Here is a 23,778-nt window from a genome sequence, read left to right on the forward strand (position 1 = left end):
GATATACATCTTTACCCCTGATTGTCTTTTGTTTCTTCCTTTCGAAGTGCTTCACTCCACTGCAATCGCATTTACTCGCTTCTAGCGTTACACAAAAAAAGGATGATAAAACAATGTCCCCACATATGTACAACTATTTTCATGGAAAAAGCCTCTGCACCTTCATCCGCTGTTTATGCCCATCTGGGTCATGGAAAAAGTTCGCTTTACGGGCGGATTTTTTTTTTTTTTTTTTTTTTTTTTTTTTTTGCCTTCCCAGCATAACTACCATTTTTCAAGGCTGCTTCGTTATAACCTTCTCCAGAAGGGTCTCAAAAAAAAAAGACAACCATTTGGTGCCATATTTTGGTGAAAAGAATTTTTTAAAAGGGACAAAAGTTTACTATTCCGCGTGAAAAAAAAAAAAAAAAAAAAAAAAAAATTGACACTTATAAATGTAACATTACTTGAGTATGAGTGTGTGTTTGTCCACGCGCTGACAACACATTAAAGCGTTTCACATATAAAATTGTTGTTCGTATGGCAACACATGTCTGCAGCAATATTCATTGCTTTGTAGGCGATGTCCTTGGCGCTGAGATTCTCCACGTCATAGAGTGCCCTGGCTGCTGCTATGGCATATGGCCCCCCCGACCCTGTTCCCAGGACATTTCCAGAAGGTTCCAAAACGTCTCCGTTACCAGTTACCTCCAAGAGCACGTCTTTGTCTGCCACTATTAGAACTGCCTCCAGGTGTCGCAGGTACCTGTCGGTTCTCCACAACTTGGCTAGTTCGACGCAACTGCGGAGAAGCTGATCTGCGCATAGTGAAGAGGGGGGGGAAAAAAAAAGGGGGGAGAGATGAATTGTAAGCAGAGCACGTGTAAACGTACTTCCATAATGCGCTTCGATAATATTCCTCGACACCGTGTTGAAACATCGCATACACGCAGGACTCACTTGGGTATTCGTCGATTTTCGTTTCGAACTTGTCCAACAGGGTGAAGCAGTCCGCCGTGGCCCCTGCGAACCCCATCAAAATGTTGTCCTTTAGCCTTCTTATTTTTTTGGCGTTCCCTTTGACGATCTGGCGCAGAGATGGAGTTCCAAAAAGGTGAAAGCATAAAAAGGAAGTGAAAAGGGAAAGAAGCACAATCACATAAATATGCATGTCAGTGAGCCTATTGATGCATGCGAACATGTTGGACACCAAAATGACGAGGTTAGAACTCGAAAAATGAGCGTTATGCACATTTTGCAGTTAGCACACAGAGCTGGTGGTAAAATGTGGACGCTTACCATTGTTCCTTGAGAAACCATGCCATCTCCAATTAGACACTGAAGAGGGGGGGGGGGGGGGTTAACGTGTCTGTGTGTTGTAAAGCCTTAACTTTTTTTTTTTTTTTCTTTTTTTTTTTTTTTCTTTGTAGCTCTTGTGGAGAAGTAACGAGGGGTTGCACTCAATTTTTTGGTAGCAATACAAAGGGTTATTTTCCACACTGCTGGGTTATGTCGTTCCCCCTCTCGACTTTGCCTTCTCTTCCCCTTCGGGACTCACTTACCACTTCGTTGTTCTTGCGGACGCACAGTATGGTCGTGCCATGTCGCGGCGGGAGGAGCCTTCCCGTGGGGGCGAAGTAGTTTCTCTGCAGGGAAGGGGGAAGCCAAGATGTATGGAGGGGTAGATGGGGAAATCTTCCCAGAAGGAGTCATAGCCTCCGTGACATTGTCAAGGTAACTATCCCAAATGTGAACATCTGCAGAGACGTAATGTGTATTACCACCTGTGCCGTTCGGCTAATCGCTGGGGGGACCCTAATAAAGCCTGAGAGGTGCCTTAGAAACATTTTTTTTTTTTCTCGCCTGGCTTTGCGTAAATTGAAGGTGGAGATAAAAGGCGTGGGTGGTGTTGAAATGGGCCTCGGGGGGGAGAACGTGGTGGTAGGCTCCTCAGTATCTCCCTTAAAGGAAAAAAAAAAAATTAACAAAACTCGAATGGGAGCAACAAATTATTTTATTTATTTTTACAATCTCTACATGTGCGAATAGGAAAGGAGATACACAAAAGGTGTTTACATGTGCAGGATGGGGAGAAGCAAATCTGCCCTTTGCACAGATATGATTGACAAAGCTGAGTATGAACAATCATGCGCAGAAAAAAAAAAAAAAAAAAAAAAAAAAAAAAAAAAAAAAAATAGTGGAGCAATTAAGGACATAGCTGCGTGGTGTAACGGAATGGCGGACTGGAGTCCCAACGGCGTGCGCCAAGCACACTGTGCGTTTTCGTAAAGCGCGTTCACAAAAAGGGATGATAATAAAAAATAAAGATTAAAAAGTACAGTCAAAATATGAAATAAAGTAAAAATAAAAAATAAAGTAAAAAAAAAAAAAAGAAAAAAAAAAAAAAAAAAGGAGGTTCCCACGAGGGGTATCCTCATATGCAGGTGTCACATGTCGTCCATGTCGACTGAACTGCGCGTTCAGTGATGTACAAAAGAGAGGTCCCATAAATGTTCGGTTTTTCTTCATAAGAGGGAGTAAACCATGCTGAGTATCCGTTCGGTGAAATTCCTGCTCATTCTTTTCTATGCGTGATGGCTGGTACGTTACGTTTGGCCGTGACGACTGTATCCCCCCTTTGTGCATTCACCTCAGCCTGGGAAATCCCTCCATTCCCAGTTGGAGTAACCCATTGGGAGATAGTTCTTTTTCTGTTGTATTTTCCTCCATAGGGGCGTGTGTATGTGTGTATACATGTGGTCCAAATATGAGCACCTCGTAAAATTATGCCTTTTATACTGTGACCATTCTGAAATTCCTTCATTTTTAGAGTTCCCCCCCCCCCCCCACACACACACATATACGGAAGGGTCAATCTTCCAGCCCAGCGAACATGGTTTCCATTTGAAGAAGTAAATTTTCATCTCTATCTGCGAGTGGGCCATCGTAACTGCTACCCTCGCATAAATCGGGAGCGACCTTGTGTACCTTCACGTCGTTTTCACATTCAAGGAGCAGGTGCGGGAACTCCATAAAATAGGAGGAAGTATTTATGGACTGCTTACCAACAAATGGAATAAAAAAATCAATTATATTTTCTCCATATTTCAGTGTCTTCACAGCGTAGCAGTTGAAGAGGTCCCATATTTTTATTCCATCCCTCGCTAGGGAAATCATGTTTTCCCTTTTGTTATTTACGTGGCATTTTATTACTTGACTTTTGTGTCCAACGAACGTTGTGCAGTTTTGGAAATTCACTTTTGACTCGCATTTTCGGGAAGTGTTTCGCTGCACCTGATGAATTTCTGCATTTTGTTCTCCATTTTTTACCTCAACGTAGTCTCCATATGCAGATAGTTTTTCTTCCGCACGTCGTTCTCCATGGTATACACCCTGACTCACTTGAGCTGAAGAATCTTCCTCCCTTTGATCAAATTGCGAGAAGGGAATACGAAATATTTTGTTTTCTCTGCACAGATATAAATGCGTATTGAAAGGGTCATTCGTGCAAATGTATGTACAGTTCTCAGAATGTGTCTTCAAAATGTGAGTTGGTTCATTCGACTTCAATCCCCACACATGTAGCGTCCCATTTGTAGTAAGGGTCATCAAGGAGTAGTACGAGCCATATACATTTGGCGTGATCGAAAGAATTTGTGTTATTGTTGCATTTATGCTGTGTTGATAGCGTAACAATGGATTAATTTTTTTTTTTCTGAACAGGTCAGGTAAATTGTATACATGAACGACATTGTCATCACTATACGTGTACAGGACGTTGGCTATCTGATCAATTATTATATCCTTCACTATACCGTAATGCGCTTGAAAGGAATTCAATAATAACCCTGAGAGTGCAGACCACACGTATACGTTGCCAAGTTTGTCTCCTCCGATAATTATTTTTTCATTGTTTGTTAGCCTTATCACATTCAACTGTACGCGCATGTGCTTAGTTGAAATGGGGGCACTCTTCGTGCACACATATTTGGACACCACTTTTTTATTCACGCTCAACAGGAGGAAGCTTCCATTTTTCAGTTGGCAGATTTTCTTATCTGCGTCCTTCACCGTTGCCTCGAATTTGTTTTCGCATCGTTCGTTTTCTGCGTTCAGAAGCACGAGGTCGTTGTTGTCGTACAGAGCAAGGATTTTCACCTGCTCCATTTGGCCGTTGGGGGAGGGGGGGAGTTGATATACCTCTCTGGGTGGCTACCTCGAATGAGTGCCTTTGCCTGGGGGCTATACCACATAAGTCGCGTAAACGTGGAGGTGAAGCGGCCACGAAAAATTTCTTCACCTTCTTGCGCCACGCGCGACGAAGGTTGTGGGCGAATCAACCGTGGGCGTACGTCCTTCCATTAACCAAGTCGGTGGTACCAGCGGAAAGGGAAAAGAACGTATCACAAAAATGGGGGAACATCATTACGTAAATATACTTACGAATACGTATTCGTATTCATATTCATATTCATATTCATATTCGTTCGTATGAGCATTTGCAATGATCCTATGCATGCGCCAAGCCCGTTCTAACATGACATTTATTTTCTTTCCAAAGGGTATTATCTGTCGTGATTGGTAGGTCGGAGTTTTTTTTTTTTTTTTTTTTTTTTTTTTATCTCTCGCATTTTTTTTGTTCTTGAGAAATGTCCTCTTGTCGATCAATTCGGGGAACAAAAAAATGGGCAAATAATAAAAAAAAAAAAAAAGTAGCTATTTTTTTTTTTTTTTTTTTTTTTTTTTTTTTGTGATGAGAAATCCCGTTGTTGGATTAATTCCACTTGTGCGTTGTTTAGCTGGAGAAGGGTCACACAACATCGTTCATTTTTAAGTTCACCTATGTGAACGTATGTTTATTTTATTTTATTTATTTATTTTTCTCCCTTTTTTTCAATCAAATCACTGCTGCGCAGTACTGTGCAGTCCACACCGAGTACGAGGTATGTCGCACCAAAAGCAGTCCTTTTGTTTCCTCCATTTTGGAGAACACCAAATAGTACTATGCGCCATTTCACGAGCCCAACTGCACATCGCAGAAGGGAGGTCTCTGTTTGTTTAATTTCCCGTGTGAGGGGGCATGCGGGAAGTAGTTCTATGTCCAATCGAATGGGATAGCCACTTTGAAGAGAAAAAAAAAAGAAAAAAAAATGAATGTACCTATGTATGCTTTTCAACCTTTTTACATAGTGTCACGTATCTTTGTAGACATGCACAGCTGGACAAAACACGCATAATGCTTTCCTCAAAAAGAAGAAGTCGCCCTTTTTTTTTTTTTAACACTCCACAAATAAGGGCGTCACATTAGCTGAGCGCGTATATCACTTTTACTGAACCGCCCGCAACTGTTTTTTTTTTTGTGAGCATGTGCACACGCCGGAGGTGACCAACCGTTTCCTCCCCACCAGTACAAGCACAAGCACAAGCACAAGTACCACCATACCAGTACCCTCCTCCGAAGTTTGCAAAACAAAAGAATAATAATGAACAGCACCAGACTGCGGCACATCGAAAATGCGCTAAACAGCTTCAACTTCATGTCCCCCCTGGACATTTACATGCGCCTGTATTTCAAGGGAAACAACATAAAGAACAGGGACAAGCCATTCATCTCGGAGCATGTGTACAACATAATGCGCAACAAGACCCTCCTTTCATATTTGTCCTCCCCATGTCCCCTGTACACCAATGTGATTAAGACGTACTTTTCTTCAGACAAGTTGGTTTTATCTTGGGCAGCGCTCCGACAACGTGCCATACTACCCACCTGATACATATACTACTTACCTGATACATATACTACCTACCTGATACATATACTACCTACCTGATACATATACTACCCACCTCATACATACTACCCACCTCATACATATTCACCCCCATCAGATGGAAGTACGAAATGAACAACGAGAAAATCCCCGCGCACGTGCGGTACTCATTTCCGAAGGAGCTGTACGAGCAACTGGTCAATTGTTACGGAGAGAAGAAAAGCCACACGCTCATGTCCATCCTCAACGAAAAAGCACCAGTCTTCCTACGGGTGAACACAAATAAAATATCACGAAACGACCTGTACAAACTTCTAATGAGTAAAGGAGTGTCTGTAGAAAAGTGTGTGAACTCACCACAAGGATTGTTATTAACAAAAAGTTGTATTTTAAAAAATAACTACGAATACAATAAGGGGTATTTTGAAATTCAGGATGAAGCTAGCCAAATAGTTAGCTTGAAGATACCTGTCCAGCCAGGTTACAAGGTATTAGATTTCTGTGCAGGGTCAGGAGGAAAAACATTGGCTTTTTCACCAATAATGGATAACACAGGAAAGGTCTATCTACATGACATACGAGATAAAATGCTCTCACAAGCGAAAGTTCGACTGAGGAGAGCAGGTATTCATAATTATATTCTTCTGAATAGCAATCACATTTTGTTGAAGAAATTAGTTGGTTACATGGATACTGTTATCGTGGATGCCCCCTGCACCGGAACAGGTGCCTTAAGGAGGAACCCAGAAATGAAATACAAGTATAGCAACAGCAACCTGTACGAGTATGTTAATCTACAGAGACAGATTTTCCAACAAGCTTTACTTTATGTGAAGAAGAATGGGAAAATTGTTTACATCACTTGTAGCATTTTGGACGCGGAGAATGTTCACCAAGTCAAGTACTTCTGTGAGAAGCACAACTTATTTTTGTCCGAACCACCATTCCATTCGTTGCCGCAGTCCAAATCCATGGATGGTTTTTTCTTGGCTATATTTGAACGTCGGGATTGACACACACCGTCCAGGTGGGTCCTTCGATGAGCCATGACATGAGGGGGAGGTACACATACAGCTGTGCATTTGTACAATTGCTTATTTGGGCAATCACTGATTCGTATAACTGCACTTTCGTATACCTACCTGTGCAACTTCCTCCCCTTGGAGAAAATACCCTCGAACGAATTTTGGTCTGCCATTTAGTCATTCCCCATGATCTAACCTTATGCTTCATAGCTTGCCACATTTTTTTTTTTTTTTTTTTTTTTTTTTTTAACATTAGGAGAGAAAACTTCTCCTTCTGTATATGTATAGCGCCAACCTCCTTCTTTTCTCCCCCGCTGCACATTTGCTCCGTGACCTGGGGATATAGCGCGAAGTGGCCTTCCTCTTCAGCTCCCCCCCCCCTTTTGGGATTTATACTACCTTAAACAATCATCACAACAGTCGCTGACAACTTGACATATGATTATATAATGCCTCCCTCATTTTGGTGAGTCGTTAACACCTGTTCAGGCGAGTGCACTTTTAAAAAAAAAAAAAAAAAAAAAAAAAAAAAAAAAAATTCCCTTTGAAAACGCCAAGCGGGGAAGAGAAACACAAAATCCCTCTGCGCATTGCGCACGTATGCAGAGATTTGCGAACATATATAAACATGTAATATGACTACCAACACGGCGCTGTCCCCTCGTTTACCGCTTTTTTTTTTTTTTTTTTTTTTTTTTTTTTTCCGTTGCTTACCCACCGCTCAAACAAAGCGCGCGCGCCACTATGACAGTTTCCAGCGATACAGTTACCGGCGAGGCAATTCCCCGCAAGTGAAAGGAGACGTCGCCCCCCTATTGACGCCTTTACCACTGGCATATCATCACCTGCTCATGCGTGACCATATAAGCGTAGCGCACAAACGTATGCGTGTATTTTTCGCCTGGTCAGCCACTGAGGGATTGGAAAATTGGGTGCCAAGAAGGTACACTTAAGCTGCGCGCATGTATTTGCATGTACCGCTTGTCATTTTTATTTTTTTCCATTCGTTCGTTCGCGCATCGGGCTTGAGGAGGCAGGACAAGGTAGCAAGCAGAACAATCAGGCAGAACAATCAGGCAGAATATTCGGGCAGAATAATCAGGCAGAATAATCGAGCAGAATAATCGAGCAGAATAATCGGGCAGAACAATCAGGCAGAATAATCAGGCAGAATAATCGGGCAGAATAATCAGGCAGAATAATCAGGCAAAATAATCAGGCAAAATAGAGAAGCCATCAGGTAGGCTGCGTAAATAAACCACCCGACGAACAACCGCTTAAGAACTAAAAACAGGTAGAGACCCTCCCCCCTTGGCAAGATGAACGAACTGGTGGTGTTCGACTCTAACCACCAGAAGGCCATCAACGACTGCGAACTGGATTATTACAGCAAGAAACTGGCCACATGTTCCAGCGATAACACGGTGAAGATTTTCGATGTGAGCCTTTCGAAGGAGCCCGTGTGCGTAGCAGAAATGCGGGACCACAGCTCAGCTGTGTGGAAGGTTTGTTGGTCACACCCCAAGTATGGGAATCTCCTAGCCAGTTGCTCCTACGACAAAAGTGTTATCATATACAAGGAAGTACAAATGAATAAGTACAACATTATTTATGTGAACACTGAACACAACAGTAGCGTGAACTATATAGAATGGTCTCCACATGAGTATGGGTTGCACCTGGGGTGTGCCTGCTCCGATGGACAAATTAGTATAATCTCGTATGACTTAGTGAAAGGCTCAAATGAGGAAGGGCAGTGGAACAAGTATAGCGTGAAGGCGCACCTGAACGGAACAGCCTGCATAAGTTGGGAAAAGACGCATAAGAATAAGCATATGAATGAAGGGACCACTGGAGCATCTGCAGTAGCAGCAGTATCCGCAGCCGCGGGCGCAGGAGGGGGGGGAGATCACCCAAATACCTTCCAACTAGCTTCAGGAGGCTTCGATAATCAAGTAATAATATGGATGTTCGATAACAGCACGAAAGAATTTCACAAAGTTTATCAAATGAAGGACAAACCACACAACTCTTCTATTAAAGATATCGCATGGAGACCAAACCTAAATAATTCCACCAATATTATTGCTTCATGTTCAGATGAAAACATTGTAATCCTATGGGTAGAGGATATAAGTAACAAGCAGTGGAGGAATGGACAGGTCATTCAAGTACAGGACAAAATTAGTAAAGTATGTTGGTCCCCCAATGGGACCATTCTAGCCATTGCATGCACAAATGAAAATGCCTACCTTTATAGAGAAGGGTTGAATGGCGTGTGGGAAGAAGTATGCAATTTGGCTGACAATGAAAAGCTACATGCACAGATGGAGGCACAGGAAAATCTTATCGATAATGTAGGGGGCATCAGTGAAGGAGCAGGGGCATCAACCATGCCGGCCACCACTGTGGGGAATACATCAACCAACCAGGTGGACCCTTACGCCGGTTCGTACATCAACAACAACCCTGGTACTCATAGCGAACCCCCTAATGCCTTAAACACGGTGACGACCCAGATGAACTATGGTAAACCCCTCCCCAATAATATAGGGGTCAATCCTGTCGGGGCTCCAAATAGCAGCGTAAGCACCCCCGGGATGGTTCGAGGTTCATTAAATGTTCCACAGACGAGTAATAATAACACCCCCTATGGTCAATCTGTTACTGCTCCCATGACACCAGGGGTGATGCCCCCCCCTTTGAAGAATAACAGCACCATGAGTCAACAAAATGTCACTCCTAATTATTTAATTCCTTCACATAAGAAAACAAGTACTTCAAGTGTCACATCCAATGTTTCTAGTTACCCCATGGGTGGTCCTCCTGTTGGTGCAGCAGGACTTGCGCCTCCTCCACCTCCTCCCGTTGCACAAGACCAGGGTAATGCACCCTATGGTGGTTTGAATTATTCCCCTCCACAAGTACCCACACAACAAGGAGGCGTCTCTGCGCCACAATTTCCTGCTATTCCCTCTCCTACAAATATACCATCCGTCGTACCCATGGGTAATAAACCAAGCATCCCCGGACCACCTCCCCCACCTGGAGGACCACAACAACAGGCCCAGCAACAGGCGCAACAGGTGCAACCGCATCCACCGTACCAACCACACCAACCGCCATTTCCCGGCGCCAACTCCAGCACGATGAATTTTGCCAAGCCCAGCAGCCCAATGCCACCCCCCCAATTTCAAGGTGCAAATGCGAACAAAACAAATTTCAGCGCACAACAAATTTCGCCTCCTCCTCCACCCCCTCCTCCATTTGGCTCAACCCCCCCCCAACAGGGACCCCCTGTGCCCAAAGGAATGAACCAGACAAACACCTTCTCAAATTTTAATCCAAATGTGATGACTCCACATAACGCACCCCCACCAATGGGTACGAATCCCCCAGGACCACATCTAAAAAATGTACCCCCCCCAGGGAATAGCTATCCCCCCATGAATTACTCCCATCCACCCCCACCTCCTCCCAACATGATGGGTGGTGACCCCGGTGCGAAGCCAACCCCCAATGCACAGTACGGCGCTTACCCGAGTTATAACCCGCCCCCCCAGTGAGGTTCGAACAAATGAAAAAAAGAGGAAAATAAAAAAAAAAAAAAATGTGCAAGTATGACGGGCGGAGGAGTAGTAACCCCGCAAGAGTTGGCCAATGGAACAGAAAAGGGCAGATGAAGAGGGGTGCCACGTGGACGCAGGAAATGGAGCCAGAAAAGAAGTAGCAGTAAAGCAGTAGCTTAGTAGCAGCGCGCATGCATGGAGGAGGGGTGTACTTTTCACGTTACTCCATTTGACCGCACTTGGCAACTTGCCAATCGTTAGTCCATGGGTGACCTGAGCAGTGGACAAGATGCCTCAGAAATGCGCACGTTGTGTATTTGCGCAAGAGGCGAATCGGCCACCATTTCCATTTGTATCCCCCTGCTTACATTTTACGTATCCTTTTTTCTTTAATTTAAGCCGATTTTTGTAGCGCAAATTTTTTTTCCTTTGTTTTTTACCCCTGAGATTGTTTTTTAAAATGTGTGCAATTGGGATGTATTTTTTTTTTTTTTTTTTTTTTTTTTTTTTTTTTTTTACGATGCACTTTTTCGTATTGCCTGTTCAGGTGAAAAATTGTAAACATTGGACAAAAAAAAAAAAAAATAAATAAATAAAAATAAAATAGAAGCAATAAATAATGATAATCACAATAAAAGGAAAATAATTTATATAAAAGCAACCCTTGTGAGGGGGGACCTATTTAAGTATAGAGCCATTTTATCATCGCATGGTGTTCCATGTAGAATGTCCATTCAAGTTGCCCCAATGGGTGTTGTTTGAGGTCATCGAAAGGTCGTTTTGTCTGTCCTTCTAATGTGTATCAGTTTCATTGTGTAGGATATTTTTTTTTTTTTTTTTTTTTTTTTCCTCCGAGCACGGGGAGTTGTTACTTGGGCGTGCTTAGCAACAACAGGGAGGAAGTGAATCCCGAGTGGTAAGGTAAAACCTTCATATGCAAACGATCTTTCCTACTCTTCACATTTAGCGATTTTGAACAAGGGGGGGGCAAACATGTGACATATATAACATGTAGCGTGCGTCAAACATGGACTCTACCTGTTAATTACCATCGCCAGGTGCGTGTTCTATGCCCAACTGTGTCGTTACTCCCTTTCCTGCGGATGTTTGTTCTCCACCCCAGAGGTGTTAATCTCTGCTGCCAGCGGGGAAAAGGGCAAAGGGGCACAAACAGAAAAATAATCAAAAGGCAAATAAGAATCGACAACGCAACAATGAAAAGATATACATGGTGGAAAAAAAAAAAAAAAAAAAAAAAAAAAAAATATCGAAATGGAACCACATGTAGTAAGCGTTTCTTTTTTTTAAAAATCACAAGAGAAAAAAAAAAAGCTTCGAATATCCATTTTTATTCATCAGGATAACCATTTTTTATGGGTTTCCTTGATGATCTATGTACTGTTAACTTTGCGCTTGTATTGCTGAATGATTCATAGTAGTTTTTTTTTTTTTCCTTTTTTTTTTTTTTTTTTTTTGTTTCTTTTGAAATTTTCGAAGTAAAAAAAAAGGAAGATGTTTCACATAAGGAGATAACACCAAGGTGAACAAATACTTTTATGACACTATGTTTCCAAGGATTTTTTTTTTTTTTTTTTTATGCAAATACAAACCTACATGTACCCAAGTGTATGCTCATATAGAAGAACGTAACTGCTGACGAATGCTTTTAACTTTCAGTATTTTGAAGGGGACTGCTAAACTTCTTCGTGGCCGTGTCACAATTTTTTTGTGTGATTCCCCCGGACGGCAAATTTTGTTCTTTCTGCGCTGTGCGTGTTTGACTCCTTTATGCCGAATACCTGCTCGGGTTAACAACGACATTACGGTGGTAGTTACTTTCCGTGGTCTCGTATTGTATCCCCATCCCACATGGAGTAAGTTTTGAGAAAAGGAAACTTCAGAAAAATGTCTCAAGAAAACCCGGATGTGCTTTTCAGGGAGGAGCGGAGCGAGCTCCTCGAGGGGAGTCTGAGTGACCATCTCAGCGAGTTCAAGGTGAGGCAAGAGCAAGGCGCTTAGAACACATCGTATCGTTCATCACAGTGCACATCGTATCGTTCATCACAGTGCACATTGTATCGTTCATCACAGTACACATCGCACCGTTCTTCACATCATACATAACACTGTTCATGATACTGTGTACTTTTTCCTCTTTTCCCACTTTGCAGAAACGGGAGCACGTGTACCTGGCGTGCATCTCCTCGCTGGAAAAGGAAATATGTCAAACACACACCTACCTCAACGAATGGAGGAACATGCACATGTACGAAGACGAGGAGGGGAAGGCCCCAAAGGACGACATCGTGAACATCAACTCTCTTAGGAACCTCCTAATAGACCCTTCCATAAACTTAGAGATTAAAGAATTGAGGCAAAAAATTTATGAAGTAACAAGGAAGTGGAACCTTGCAGAGGAGAAGCTACAAGGATTTAATTTTGACGCTCAGGCAACGGCAGGACAAAGACTCATAAGTAAGTGTAAAAAATTACAGGATGAAAATTACGAGCTAGGAAAAACACTAGAAGAAAATACCCTACAACCCTTATCCATACAAATAATTAACATGAAAGAGCAAATGCTTTTTTATAAAAATGAATTGAAAATATTAAAAGAGTTGAATGCAGACATTGATGAAGATAACGAGTTGTTAAGTCAGCAGTTAGGAGAGCTTTCGAAAAAGTATACCCAGATTAGTAAGGAGAAAGCTAGCCTGGAGGAGAAAAATTTAAAACTGAGAAACCATGTCAATGCGCTGCAGCTGAAGTTGAAAGCGCAAACTCATCCCCAGGAAGGCGAGAGCCTCGTCGATGTGGATAGACACAGTCGCGGTGCAAGTCCCCGCAGTGCAAGTCATCGTAGTGGGAACCGTCGCAGTGCAAGTCATCGTAGTGGGAACCGTCGCAGTGCAAGTCATCGTAGTGGGAGCCATCTTAGTAGGAGTAGCCGTACCTACGGGAAATACACAACGGAGCACCGCCACGACACTTACTCCTCCCGCAACACCTCCCCGCACAACAACCCCAGCGATAGCCGCAAAGTTAGCCAATCGAACTACGAGGACAACCACCGAGCCGGGGAAAGGTACTCCAAATATAGACAAGACGACACACACAGCAACATCCGAGACGAGGAAGAGGAGAGTGGGTGGAGAGAAGGCTACAAAAGGAGTGACTCGCATCTAAGGGAACGAAAAAGCAACCCCGATGATGACACCCGTACGTACTATAATGGAGAGAATTACAGGAAGAGGAGTTCTGATGAGAGCAGGGAAAGGAAGTATAGGAAAATGGATCGGCACCACCACAGGGATAGGAAGTCTGACAGAGAAAAGGAAAAAGAGAGGGAAAAGGAAAAGGAACGAGAAAAGCACAGGCTGAAGGATAAGGAGAGGAGCCGCAAGGAGCGGGGGCGCGAAAAGGACAAAGATTCGGAAAGGGAACGGGATAGGGATAGAGATAAGGATAGAGATAGGGATAGAGACCGAGATAGGGATAGAGATAAGGATAGAGATAGGGATAGAGACAGGGATAGAGACAGGGATAGGGATAGAGATAGAGAACGTGACCGAGAGCGCGAGCGGGACAAGGGCAAAGACAGAACCAAAACGAAAGAACGCGAAAAGGCGAAAAGCAAACACAAAAGTAAAAATAAGGAAAAGGGGAAGAGCAAGGGAAAAAGAGACGAAAACTACGACAGCAGTAATTACTCAGAACCGAAAAGAAGATCTACCAAGGATCATGGTGATGACCATCGGGACCACTCCAACACGTCTAAGAATGGGGATGCCGATGATAAGGCGGACGATTTCGACCGCTACGTCTACCTGCATAAGTGACAGGGTTGCCTTTCCAAAAGGATATTTACTTGTAGTTTTGCAGTCTTTGTGGTGTTAACGACCATTTAAGCACTCTTTTCAATCCACTTGTTTATCCGCGCACCCTCGTTATAACCTCTTTTTTTTTATTTTTATTATTATTATTTTATTTTTATTTTTTTTTTGCGTCGCTGTGTCATTGTCACCTTAGTGATTATGGTACACCCTTCTGCCCATCACACTGATGCGCTGCACAATCAACATTAAGAAAAAATATATCTTATTTGAAACCACATCCCAATTTTTACGATTCCTTCGGATATATGTTTGCCCCTATACGGAGAAACATTCTGCCACCTGCAGAGTTCTGATATTTGTGTATAGCAGACCCAACCCCCCACCATTTGCAGCTGTCCTACGTGCGCATCACATGGGCAATTTTGGCAAGCGAAAAAAAAAAAAAAAAAAAAAAAAAAAAATTTGAATGATGCGAGACACAGACAGGGACCAAGTAAAAAGTATGCCCCTGCAAGTTCATCGAATTTAGAAAACAAAAGGCACAATAAAAATTATGCATTTGGAGAGGGTGCCGTTGCCGCGACGGGTGGGAGACAAAACTGGGAGAAGAACTTTTCTTCAAAAAATGGGCAACACCACGAGTTGGAGGGAAAAGATCCACTCAGGTGAGTTAAGCGACATGCCATTGAAGGTGCTTATAGATATATTTTTGTGAAACCTCCCACCGCGGGGTGAACTCCTTTTTCCTTCACAATACGCGATGAAAGTGAATACAGAAAATAAGCATACTGTTTTGCAGTATATTTTTTATTTTTATTTTTTTTTCTCTCCTGTTTAATTGCATTCAAAACTACCTTGAGGCCCATTAAGTTTGAGATGGTCGTTTTTTCCCTCCCAATGTGGAATTCACGCAATGGGAGGAAAATTTTTTTTTTTTTTTTTTCCATAAAGTGCGCATCAAATTGTACCGACAAAAAGATAACATAAATAGAGGTTAAAAAAGGAGCCACCAACGGGGATGGAAAATTAGTGATGAAATTCGAAATGCTGCTAAGGTTAAATGTGACATTTTTATATTTTCTTTGAGGACACTGTTTTCTTTTGTCATAATTTTTTTTTTTTTTTTTTTTTTTAACTTGCTAACGAGAAAGTAGCCATTGAAAAGGACAACGACATGAAGTTGTATATTTATTTACAACGCTGTTGCGCATTTCTAACCCTGCCAAAACATGAAGATAAGGAAGGGGAAAATCAAAACGAATGAGAAGGACTACAATTATGGAGGAGAATTCGAAAGCTACGTGTACTCCAAAGAAGTAAGCAATGATGTGAAAAGCTCGTTAATCGAGGGAGAAAAACTCTCCAACAAATTTCGAAATAGAGGATTGACCAGGGACAAAAGGGCAACTGTGAATACCGTGCTAGATAATAGAACGCTACTTATTTTGAAGAAACTCAAGGATAATTTGTTAAACGAGATATATGGAGTGGTCAGTTCGGGTAAGGAGGCCTACGTGTTCAATTCGCATAAGTACCTGAGTGAGGAGGAACTCAGGGGAGTGAAGGAGTTGCTGCTCGGGCGGAAACATGGGGGGTGCGACGATCAGCATAGCGACGATCAGCATAGCGACGATCAACTTAGCGATGATCAGCATAGCGATGGTCAAAATGGCCATGATCAACATAGCGATCATCAGCATAGTGATGGTCAAAATGGCCATGATCAACATAGCGATCATCAGCATAGTGATGATCGACATAGTGACGATCAACATAGTGACGATCAACAGGACGCAGGTCTCCCTGACGTGGGAGACGCGCACGAGAGCCTGTACAAGGTGTACCACCTGAGCAGGCACTTCGATGAAGTTGGTAAAGAAAAAAGGGAAGAATGGGAAGAAGCACAGGGTGCGATGGGTGCAGAAGAATACGAAGCGGAGGAACATAAGGCAGCGGAAGAGGATGGCGATCCAAACGTGCGGGGCGTGCTGGACGAGACCTACGATATAATTGACAAAATGAACGAAATGGCCGCCGAGGGGGATAACCACAACTGGGACCCTTTCCAAAACAAGAAGGTAGCTATATCTTTTGCAACGAAAGTTTATAACACATCTGTGCTGGTTTTTAAGAAGAGATCCCAATATATCGAAGGAGAGTTCCGATTTAGAAATGCCTACACCAAAAATACCAACCCAAGGAAAATGGTCAAGCAGTGGTCAGAAAAAGAGTTCCGAAATTTGAGACGAATATTAATATGTGGATTGAGATGTCCCTATCCTTTGGTCTTAAAAAGTAACGTCATTGTGATGAGTATGTTAGGTAGCCTAGACACTGCTTGCCCTAAAATGAAAGACCTAATTTTGAGCCCCTTAAAATGGAAGGAGCTATACATTGAATGTATATGCATTTTGAGACAACTTTTTTGCAGTTGTAAACTTGTCCATGCAGATTTTTCAGAATATAATTTGCTTTACTTTTATAACCATATCTACATAATTGATGTGTCTCAGTCCATGGAGCACGACCACCCCTACTCCTTGGAGTTTCTAAAGAGAGATTGCGTAAACATCACCAATTTTTTTAAGAAAAAAATTGGCACCCTTCAAAATGATATGCAGGAAAGCGTTGGTCAGCTGAACGGGATGCTGCAGGGAGCCAAGATTCACGAGGAGGTCACGTTAAAGAGTCGCTGTGGTATAAGCAGGGAGGGAGAGGAGGACGCTTCGGACAACAAGAACGGAGTGAATTATACCAATTGTGAGAATGGACACACGCAGAAGAACAGCGAGAACCCAAGGGATAGCAAGTCGAGCGAACCCTTCTACAGCCACGTGCAGATTCTCCCACTCAAAAAGCTGTTCGATTACATCGTTTCGTCCAGCTTACCCCAAGATGTTACCTACTTCCTAGAAAGGGACAAAAAGGAAATACACATGGATCCGTCTGAAATAACCTACCTTCAAATTTTTGGCCTAATAAAAAACACCACCCCAATACCTAAGCTGAATTTAAGGAATATAAAAAAAAATAGAACATACTTTGAAAAACTAAAAAGAGCAACAGGTTATTATGTAACAAAATATTTTGCAAAGAATCAATCTCACATAAAAAAACATGCCGATAAAAGCCAAGTAGAAGAACAGATTTTCCTAAGTTCGTGGATCCCATCACATTTGAACGAAATAAAAGATATTAAAACAATTGAAAAGGATCTGAAGCTTTTGAAAAAAGGAAAATCCATGGTCAGCAATTTTATTTCGAATAATCATCACACAGAACGTTCTAAGCATGCCCCCAAAAATAACACCTTCGTGGAGCATAACAATTTAGAAGGAGAGAAGCATTCTGATGCAGCCACCGAGGAGAAGAACCGCAGAACAAACGGTGATTGCACATTACATGCGGAAAAGGAAGAAATGGCTGAAGGTTTTACGAGGACGTATACACAGAAGGAAAATTTAAACGATGATGACAACGGGGGAGACCCTTACGAACAGGTTAAGGAAACCCATAAAAACGGTGAACGCGGGGTGTTGGATGGGTTGAGCGATAAAGGATCACCCAAGTCGATTGAAAAAGTGGAACCTTCCAAGAATTTACTCGATGAACACAAATCAGACGCAGCCAATGACGAAAACAATTTTTTGAACAGCGAGCAGGAGGAAGAAGTCAAATTTAAGGGAATAATTCCCGAGGGAGTAACGAGAAAGGAGTGGAGCAAATTAGTGAAAGAACAAAACAGAGAGAAAAGAAAACACAAAATTCCAAAGTACCAGAAAAAAAAGAAGAAAAAAAAAGCCCATTTGAAAAAAAAATGACAAAAAAAAAAAAAAAAAAAGAGAGATAAACGCGGACAAGAACCACAGAAAAATGAAATTAAGCAATGTAAAAGAAACATAATAAATAAATTAATGTGCTACGTTTTGTAAAAGCGCGAGCTCGTAAAGGATAATTACACCTCCGTTTTCATTTACAATCACCAAGGTGCACATACAATTCGCAAAAAGGAACCCCCCAAAGAATGAGTACTATGCAGTTGTGCATACAAATGATATAGAGAATGGCAAAGGTTGCGTGAATTTAGATTTATATATATATTCTAACTTTTGTCATTATGGAAGGATATTTCCTATCAACCAAGTCAGCCAACTTAACGAATTTTCAAATTAGAACACTGCCAAAAGGAGAAGTCCTTATATGAAGAATATCCTGACCGTTCATATTTTTTTTTTAAATATTATGCAAGAGCTAGCTGTCAATTTTTTTTTTTTTTTTTTTTTTTTTGAGATTTACAATTAACACCGGAAATTGGCTAGCTACCTGGGACACCCCGCAACCTTTTTAAAGTTCCAACCACAACAACGTTTGTAGGTTATCCTTTTTAAATGATGAATTTTTGTAAACATGGACCATTTTATTATTAGCCATTTTTCTGCCATTTATTTGTGGTGCAATTCTGAGCGTGTAAGAGTAGCTACTTTCGGTGGACACACCACACGAGTTGTCCACAATGTGTGCAAAGGGGTGATACACACCCCCATGTAGCAGCTGTTATTTTTCGTTTTCACTTTTACCGCTTTAAAATGCTTTATAAGTAAATGAGGTTTTTACACATTTTGCTTGTCATGCATATATAAAGGATTTGTTTTTTCTTTAATTCTTCGCACATTTACAACTTTGTTTTTTTATATTTGTACTTTCTTGCACACGCCATTTTTACACCCTCAGATTATTTTATTATTATTATATTTTTTTATTTAAATTCGTCCCAACCGCACATGCGTATTAGCACATGTGCACTGAGCACATGGCCATGCAAGTAGCCTTTCCCCGTGGCCCCCTTTATAACACATGTGGTGAATTTGGCATAGATATAGAAGGGCTAAAAATAAAGTGGACAATGATAAGGGAAAGAAATATCGAAGCTTTCAAAGCGTTTTAGGCACATTAATTTGGGCAGTAGATGTTTTACCCTTAATATGAAAAAATAAAACTTGAATGCAATTAGTTGTACATTTTGGTACCTTCAAGGTTTTTCCTTATTCTTGGAAAAAGTATTATTAGCTGCTTGCTCACATTTAAAACTCCTTTTTTTTTTTTTTCTCGTTCCCATTTCAATTTAATTGGAACACATTTTAAAAAATGTGTCTTACGATCTTTTTCTTTTGATAAATTGTTCCCATAAAAATGAACTTCCGCAGGATGGCACAGGTAAAAAAGGGGAAAATACCAGAGCGTTTGCTTTGAAAGGGCGTTCATATTATTTCGTTTTTTTTTTTTCTTTTTTTTGGAAACATTTTGGAAGTATTTCTATCGCTTCATTTGTGCTTCCTTCGAGTTTTCCCTCGCGGACTGTTTTATTTCCCCCCAGTTTCCCCTTAACCATTTAGGGGAAGCCAACCACAGACAAAGTATCACCCAGTGTGTCAAAGTAAAAAGAAAAAAAAGAAAAAATGATGAAACGTATGCGAATAATGGAAAGCGCAAAGTGGGGGAGAAAAAAATTAACTTCTTCGTTATTCTTGAACACCATGAAAGGACTGTTCCTTCCCTTTGTTCACTCCAGGAAAACAATGGAATAACTAAATTTTTTTTAAAAGACTTGATAAAAGAATCGTCCCTCAAAAATGCAGCTTCTGTATCTGACGAAAAGGCAGAACATGAACGAAGGAACGTGCAAAAGGATGTAAAGCGAATTTTAACTCTACTTTTTCCCTGAGAACAGAATGGCACATGTGTAATCATGTACTCCATATTGGGGCACACATCTACACTGCACACCTTTGGTTTCTTCTTCAAAATAGGACAAAAATCAACCATTTAACGTGACCTATACTTGGGAAACGGATCCGATAAGTGGGTTCAGGTAAAAATATAAATAGACAAATGCATGTGTCTCTCCACGGAAGTAAATTCAGCCATTAACTGGTTTCACATGTTCAGGTTCGTTAATGTTTTAAACAAGAAGGATAAAAAGAAGCTTGGGATTCAATGTGAGTTGATATGAGCCTGTATCGCTCATATGGGAAGAATGAATCCACATTAGCATATTTTACTAGTATGCCCATTAACACGATTTCCTTTTTAAGGTGCATGTTCCTTATCGGGATCCTTCCCCCTGGTTCAGGCATTTACTGTAGAGACAAAAAGTTGTTCAGATTTAAAAGAAGCGTCTTGTACCACATGGTTACTTTTGATCATGGTCTGAAATCAAGTGTCATGGAAGAGTTACAGGTGCCTTCTGTCGTCAATGTGAATTTGTTACATGTGCGTGGTGATATGGGTATCTCCTTATTAGCTCTCATACTCACTCGCATCCATGTACATGTTCATGTATTTTTTTGTCTTTTTTTTTTTTTTTTTTGCAAGCTTAACGAGAAGAACGCAGATGAGCGGTCAGAGTTTATTAACAATTTCAATGAAGAAAAATGTGCACAAAGGAGAGCACAAAGTGGGTCAGAAAATTTTGATAGAAGGGGAATAGGAGAAGAACCCGAAAGAAAACACGCAAGGAAGTGTTGTAATAATTACGAACTCATTAAACTTGAAATAGAATTTGTGGCAACTTTGAATTTATTAACATGTGAAGAATTGAAAGCATTGTTTTGTTTTTTTTTCCCCGAGAAAATATTTTCATTTAGTGAATGTACAAACAAGGAGATCATTATTGAGCACTTTTTACAAAACATAAGTTCCGTTTCCACGAAGTATTCCTCCCTGATTAAGTCAGGTATGTGTTTAGGTAAATGTCCATACAGATGGAGACAACAAACGGGCATGTGTTACGAGGCGGCGTGTGTGTGATGACGTGCGAGAACATGTCTCTTGTTCTGTTTTTTCTTTTTCACTATCGTGTCATTTGAAATATATTCCATTTAAAATGAATGCCTTTTTTTTTTTTTTTTTTTTTTTTTTTTATTGTGCCCATCGAGCTTCTTCCCCTTTTTTAGCATATGATGAACCTATACTTAACAAAGACACTAAATATGTTACTTTGCAAGAATACCTGAACGAGTTAAAAATTTCGAGGGAAGCACAGAACAGTTGTATAGATGAACCAAATATGGAAGGTGAGGTGGTCTTTCATGACATAAACGGCAAAGATAGAGAAGGTACGGAAGGGGACATCGGTGGAGATGGCGCAAATATGGGTTCAGATGCAGCAGATGAGATGATTGCCATTGAAGAAATTCTGCAAATTTCGGGAAATGATGAACATGGAGCGTTGGGCGAAAGGGAGGTGGAGCCCATGCATAAGGAGACTAATGTAGCTAACCACGTGACCTGCAATATTGCCAACGAACGAACCGATGAAGATGCCGCCAATATCACAAAAAGGAGAAAAACGAAAAAGCCAAAAGGCTTAGATGCAAGCACAGGACAGCTGAACCCAAAGAATCATATACTGATAAATATCAACGATTGCGACATTTTAAAGCACAATGATAAGATATTCATTAACTTGAGTTCTCTTCGGGAGGTTAAAGCAGACGCCGAACGGAAAAAGGAAAATGACGCGATTATCATTGTTAGCGGCTCAGGGGAAGCGGGGCAACTGAGCGAGGTTGGCACGAATAAGGTGTGCACAAATATGGTGGACAGGAACGACGTAGACCCCACAATTGCTGACCACACAACTGAAGATGCAAACGGCAATGAAATAGCCCACTCGGCAAAGAAAGGCTCATCAGAACGGATAAACAACTCTCAAACGAGCGAAGCATCTGCTGAGGGTGGAAACGAGAAAGATGTGAACCCCCCACTCGGTATCAGTATCAATAGAAAGGCCAAACGGAGCAGAAATAAAAAAGACACGAATGAAAAATGCACTACGCAAGTGGGTAAAAGGGTCCCAATGGGTGCAGAAAATTGTAAAACGCAAAGTAGCCAACCAAAAAAAAAGATAAAAGTAGATGATCTACAAGGAGGCAATTCTGCCCAAACAATTTTACTTTCACAAGATGAGCAAATGAAACAACACTTAGAGGAGGGAAAGGCACAAACAGAAGAATGCAACTCCAAGGAGACCCTTCTTAACGAGAGTAGCAACATGAATGATCGGCATGATGAAGAAAAAGCAAAGAATAGCAACAACAATAGGACCAAGGAAATTTACCTCCAGAGTAGCAGCAATAATAGTGGCACCCCTTCAAGTTTCATGGATAAAGAAAAAGAATTTAACCCTAATGACGAATTAGCCCATGCAATAAATGTGGAAGATAAAGACATACATGAAATGGATTACGATACGGTATATGTGAATCACAGCAAGTTAGGAGAGGCACATGAGAAGAACACTGCGCCGTTGGATCAGGGAGAATGCATTAGGAAGGTGGTACCTTTAAAAGGGGTTGCTAAGATGATGACTCCTAAAATGATTAATAGAGAAGAAAATGTGAAAAGGAAAAAGACAAAACATGACGATAAAAGGAATGAACCAAAATTTTGTAAGAAGATAAAATGCCCCACACGCCATAATGAGATTAACAAAAATGAAGAGACCCCATCGAACAGTAGAAAAAAAAAAGGAAACACACTTCAGTTGCCGGAGAGGGACAAAGCAGAAAACAACTCATCACTGCGGAATTCAATAAACTTAAAAGGAGGCAAATGTGTAAGTAATACAGGTGGTAACAGGGCGATAAGCTGTGTTAAAAAAAATAGCATTAAGGGAAAAATTCTTACTAAGAAAAGGACGCATGTTGGTGATACCAGTCATGATGGGAACAATCATTTGGGGGAACAGAAATCCAACGCGTCGCTGCATAAGCAGTTTAACAGCGTATCTGTAGAAGGTAATAATAAACGCGTTTCTGAAAAAATGCTAAATAAGCAATTATGTAATGTATCGATGGATAACATAATTCAGCCTGATGTAATGAACTTGTCGCGCACACGTTCTTGCAGACTTGGTAGATATGACATGGGGTGACATGCATTTAGCCAAAATTGGTGGAACCTGTCTTGTGTGGTTCCCCTCTTTTCTTCTTAACAGGGTTTATAAAGTGCCATTTCGCCCTTCTCCCCCATTTGTTTATTTGTTCTCATATTTGCAGCATTTTTCACGTTCACCCATTTGGCAAATCTGATGAATTTGCGTAGAGTCGTGGGAAAGACTGCGTGCGCTGGTTCGTCGGTTTCTTCGCTTGAATAGTTTGTATATATATATATTTTTTTTTTTTCAAGTTCAGCGGAAAAAGGAACGTTTCGCAGTTATCAGTTACGCAGTTTGTCCATGTGACAAAGCTTTCACATTTGTCCCCCCCTGTGCAAAGTTTTCCATGATGAACAGTGAACAAGTATGTATTTAGTATATATATATATATATATATATTTTTTTTTTTTTTTTTTGTATTTCATTTAGTGCCTATTTTGTTTATACACGTAAAGCAAAGTTGTGCATTTTTCTACATTTTGTATATTATTGCACTGTATATTTACGTTATGGGTTTTTGTTTGGGTGCTGCCCCCTCTTGGCCTTTGTGTCAACATTCGTTTTTATACTTCGCTTTTTCCGACGGCTCTTTCGACTTGTAATTTTTTTTTTTTTGCAACAGCGAGTATACTGAGCGTGTATACATATACACTCACATTT

The 23,778-nt window shown here is 41.1% G+C and overlaps 7 protein-coding genes across 7 annotated transcripts; 5 read left to right on the top strand and 2 right to left on the bottom strand.

The window, feature by feature from the left end:
- Positions 1-486: 486 nt before the first annotated feature.
- Positions 487-1,826, bottom strand: PKNH_1449800 (ATP-dependent protease subunit ClpQ, putative; the record flags this gene model as incomplete). The annotated part of the gene is made up of 5 exons (XM_002262340.1): positions 487-797; positions 940-1,066; positions 1,279-1,317; positions 1,542-1,625; positions 1,761-1,826. 5 exons carry the CDS (start codon positions 1,824-1,826, stop codon positions 487-489), a joined length of 627 nt encoding a protein of 208 aa, XP_002262376.1.
- Positions 1,827-2,850: 1,024 nt separating this feature from the next.
- PKNH_1449900 (WD repeat-containing protein, putative) lies at positions 2,851-4,146 on the bottom strand (the record flags this gene model as incomplete). The annotated part of the gene is made up of 1 exon (XM_002262341.1): positions 2,851-4,146. The coding sequence occupies one exon, from the start codon at positions 4,144-4,146 to the stop codon at positions 2,851-2,853; it is 1,296 nt and encodes a 431-aa protein (XP_002262377.1).
- Positions 4,147-5,462: 1,316 nt separating this feature from the next.
- On the top strand, positions 5,463-6,763 carry PKNH_1450000 (sun-family protein, putative; the record flags this gene model as incomplete). Its single annotated transcript, XM_002262342.1, has 2 exons — positions 5,463-5,698; positions 5,869-6,763. 2 exons carry the CDS (start codon positions 5,463-5,465, stop codon positions 6,761-6,763), a joined length of 1,131 nt encoding a protein of 376 aa, XP_002262378.1.
- A 1,331-nt stretch (positions 6,764-8,094) lies between these two features.
- On the top strand, positions 8,095-10,341 carry PKNH_1450100 (protein transport protein SEC13, putative; the record flags this gene model as incomplete). The annotated part of the gene is made up of 1 exon (XM_002262343.1): positions 8,095-10,341. The coding sequence occupies one exon, from the start codon at positions 8,095-8,097 to the stop codon at positions 10,339-10,341; it is 2,247 nt and encodes a 748-aa protein (XP_002262379.1).
- A 1,908-nt stretch (positions 10,342-12,249) lies between these two features.
- On the top strand, positions 12,250-14,183 carry PKNH_1450200 (pre-mRNA-splicing regulator WTAP, putative; the record flags this gene model as incomplete). The annotated part of the gene is made up of 2 exons (XM_002262344.1): positions 12,250-12,339; positions 12,516-14,183. 2 exons carry the CDS (start codon positions 12,250-12,252, stop codon positions 14,181-14,183), a joined length of 1,758 nt encoding a protein of 585 aa, XP_002262380.1.
- A 1,226-nt stretch (positions 14,184-15,409) lies between these two features.
- On the top strand, positions 15,410-18,001 carry PKNH_1450300 (serine/threonine protein kinase RIO1, putative; the record flags this gene model as incomplete). The annotated part of the gene is made up of 1 exon (XM_002262345.1): positions 15,410-18,001. The coding sequence occupies one exon, from the start codon at positions 15,410-15,412 to the stop codon at positions 17,999-18,001; it is 2,592 nt and encodes an 863-aa protein (XP_002262381.1).
- Positions 18,002-19,370: 1,369 nt separating this feature from the next.
- Positions 19,371-23,115, top strand: PKNH_1450400 (conserved Plasmodium protein, unknown function; the record flags this gene model as incomplete). Its single annotated transcript, XM_039113672.1, has 8 exons — positions 19,371-19,394; positions 19,555-19,614; positions 19,750-19,869; positions 19,988-20,049; positions 20,127-20,176; positions 20,311-20,417; positions 20,553-20,913; positions 21,134-23,115. The coding sequence occupies 8 exons, from the start codon at positions 19,371-19,373 to the stop codon at positions 23,113-23,115; spliced, it is 2,766 nt and encodes a 921-aa protein (XP_038970042.1).
- Between the last annotated feature and the right edge of the window lie 663 nt (positions 23,116-23,778).

The sequence above is a fragment of the Plasmodium knowlesi genome, assembly GCF_000006355.2.
Source record: "Plasmodium knowlesi strain H genome assembly, chromosome: 14".
In the NCBI taxonomy this organism is placed as follows: domain Eukaryota; phylum Apicomplexa; class Aconoidasida; order Haemosporida; family Plasmodiidae; genus Plasmodium; species Plasmodium knowlesi.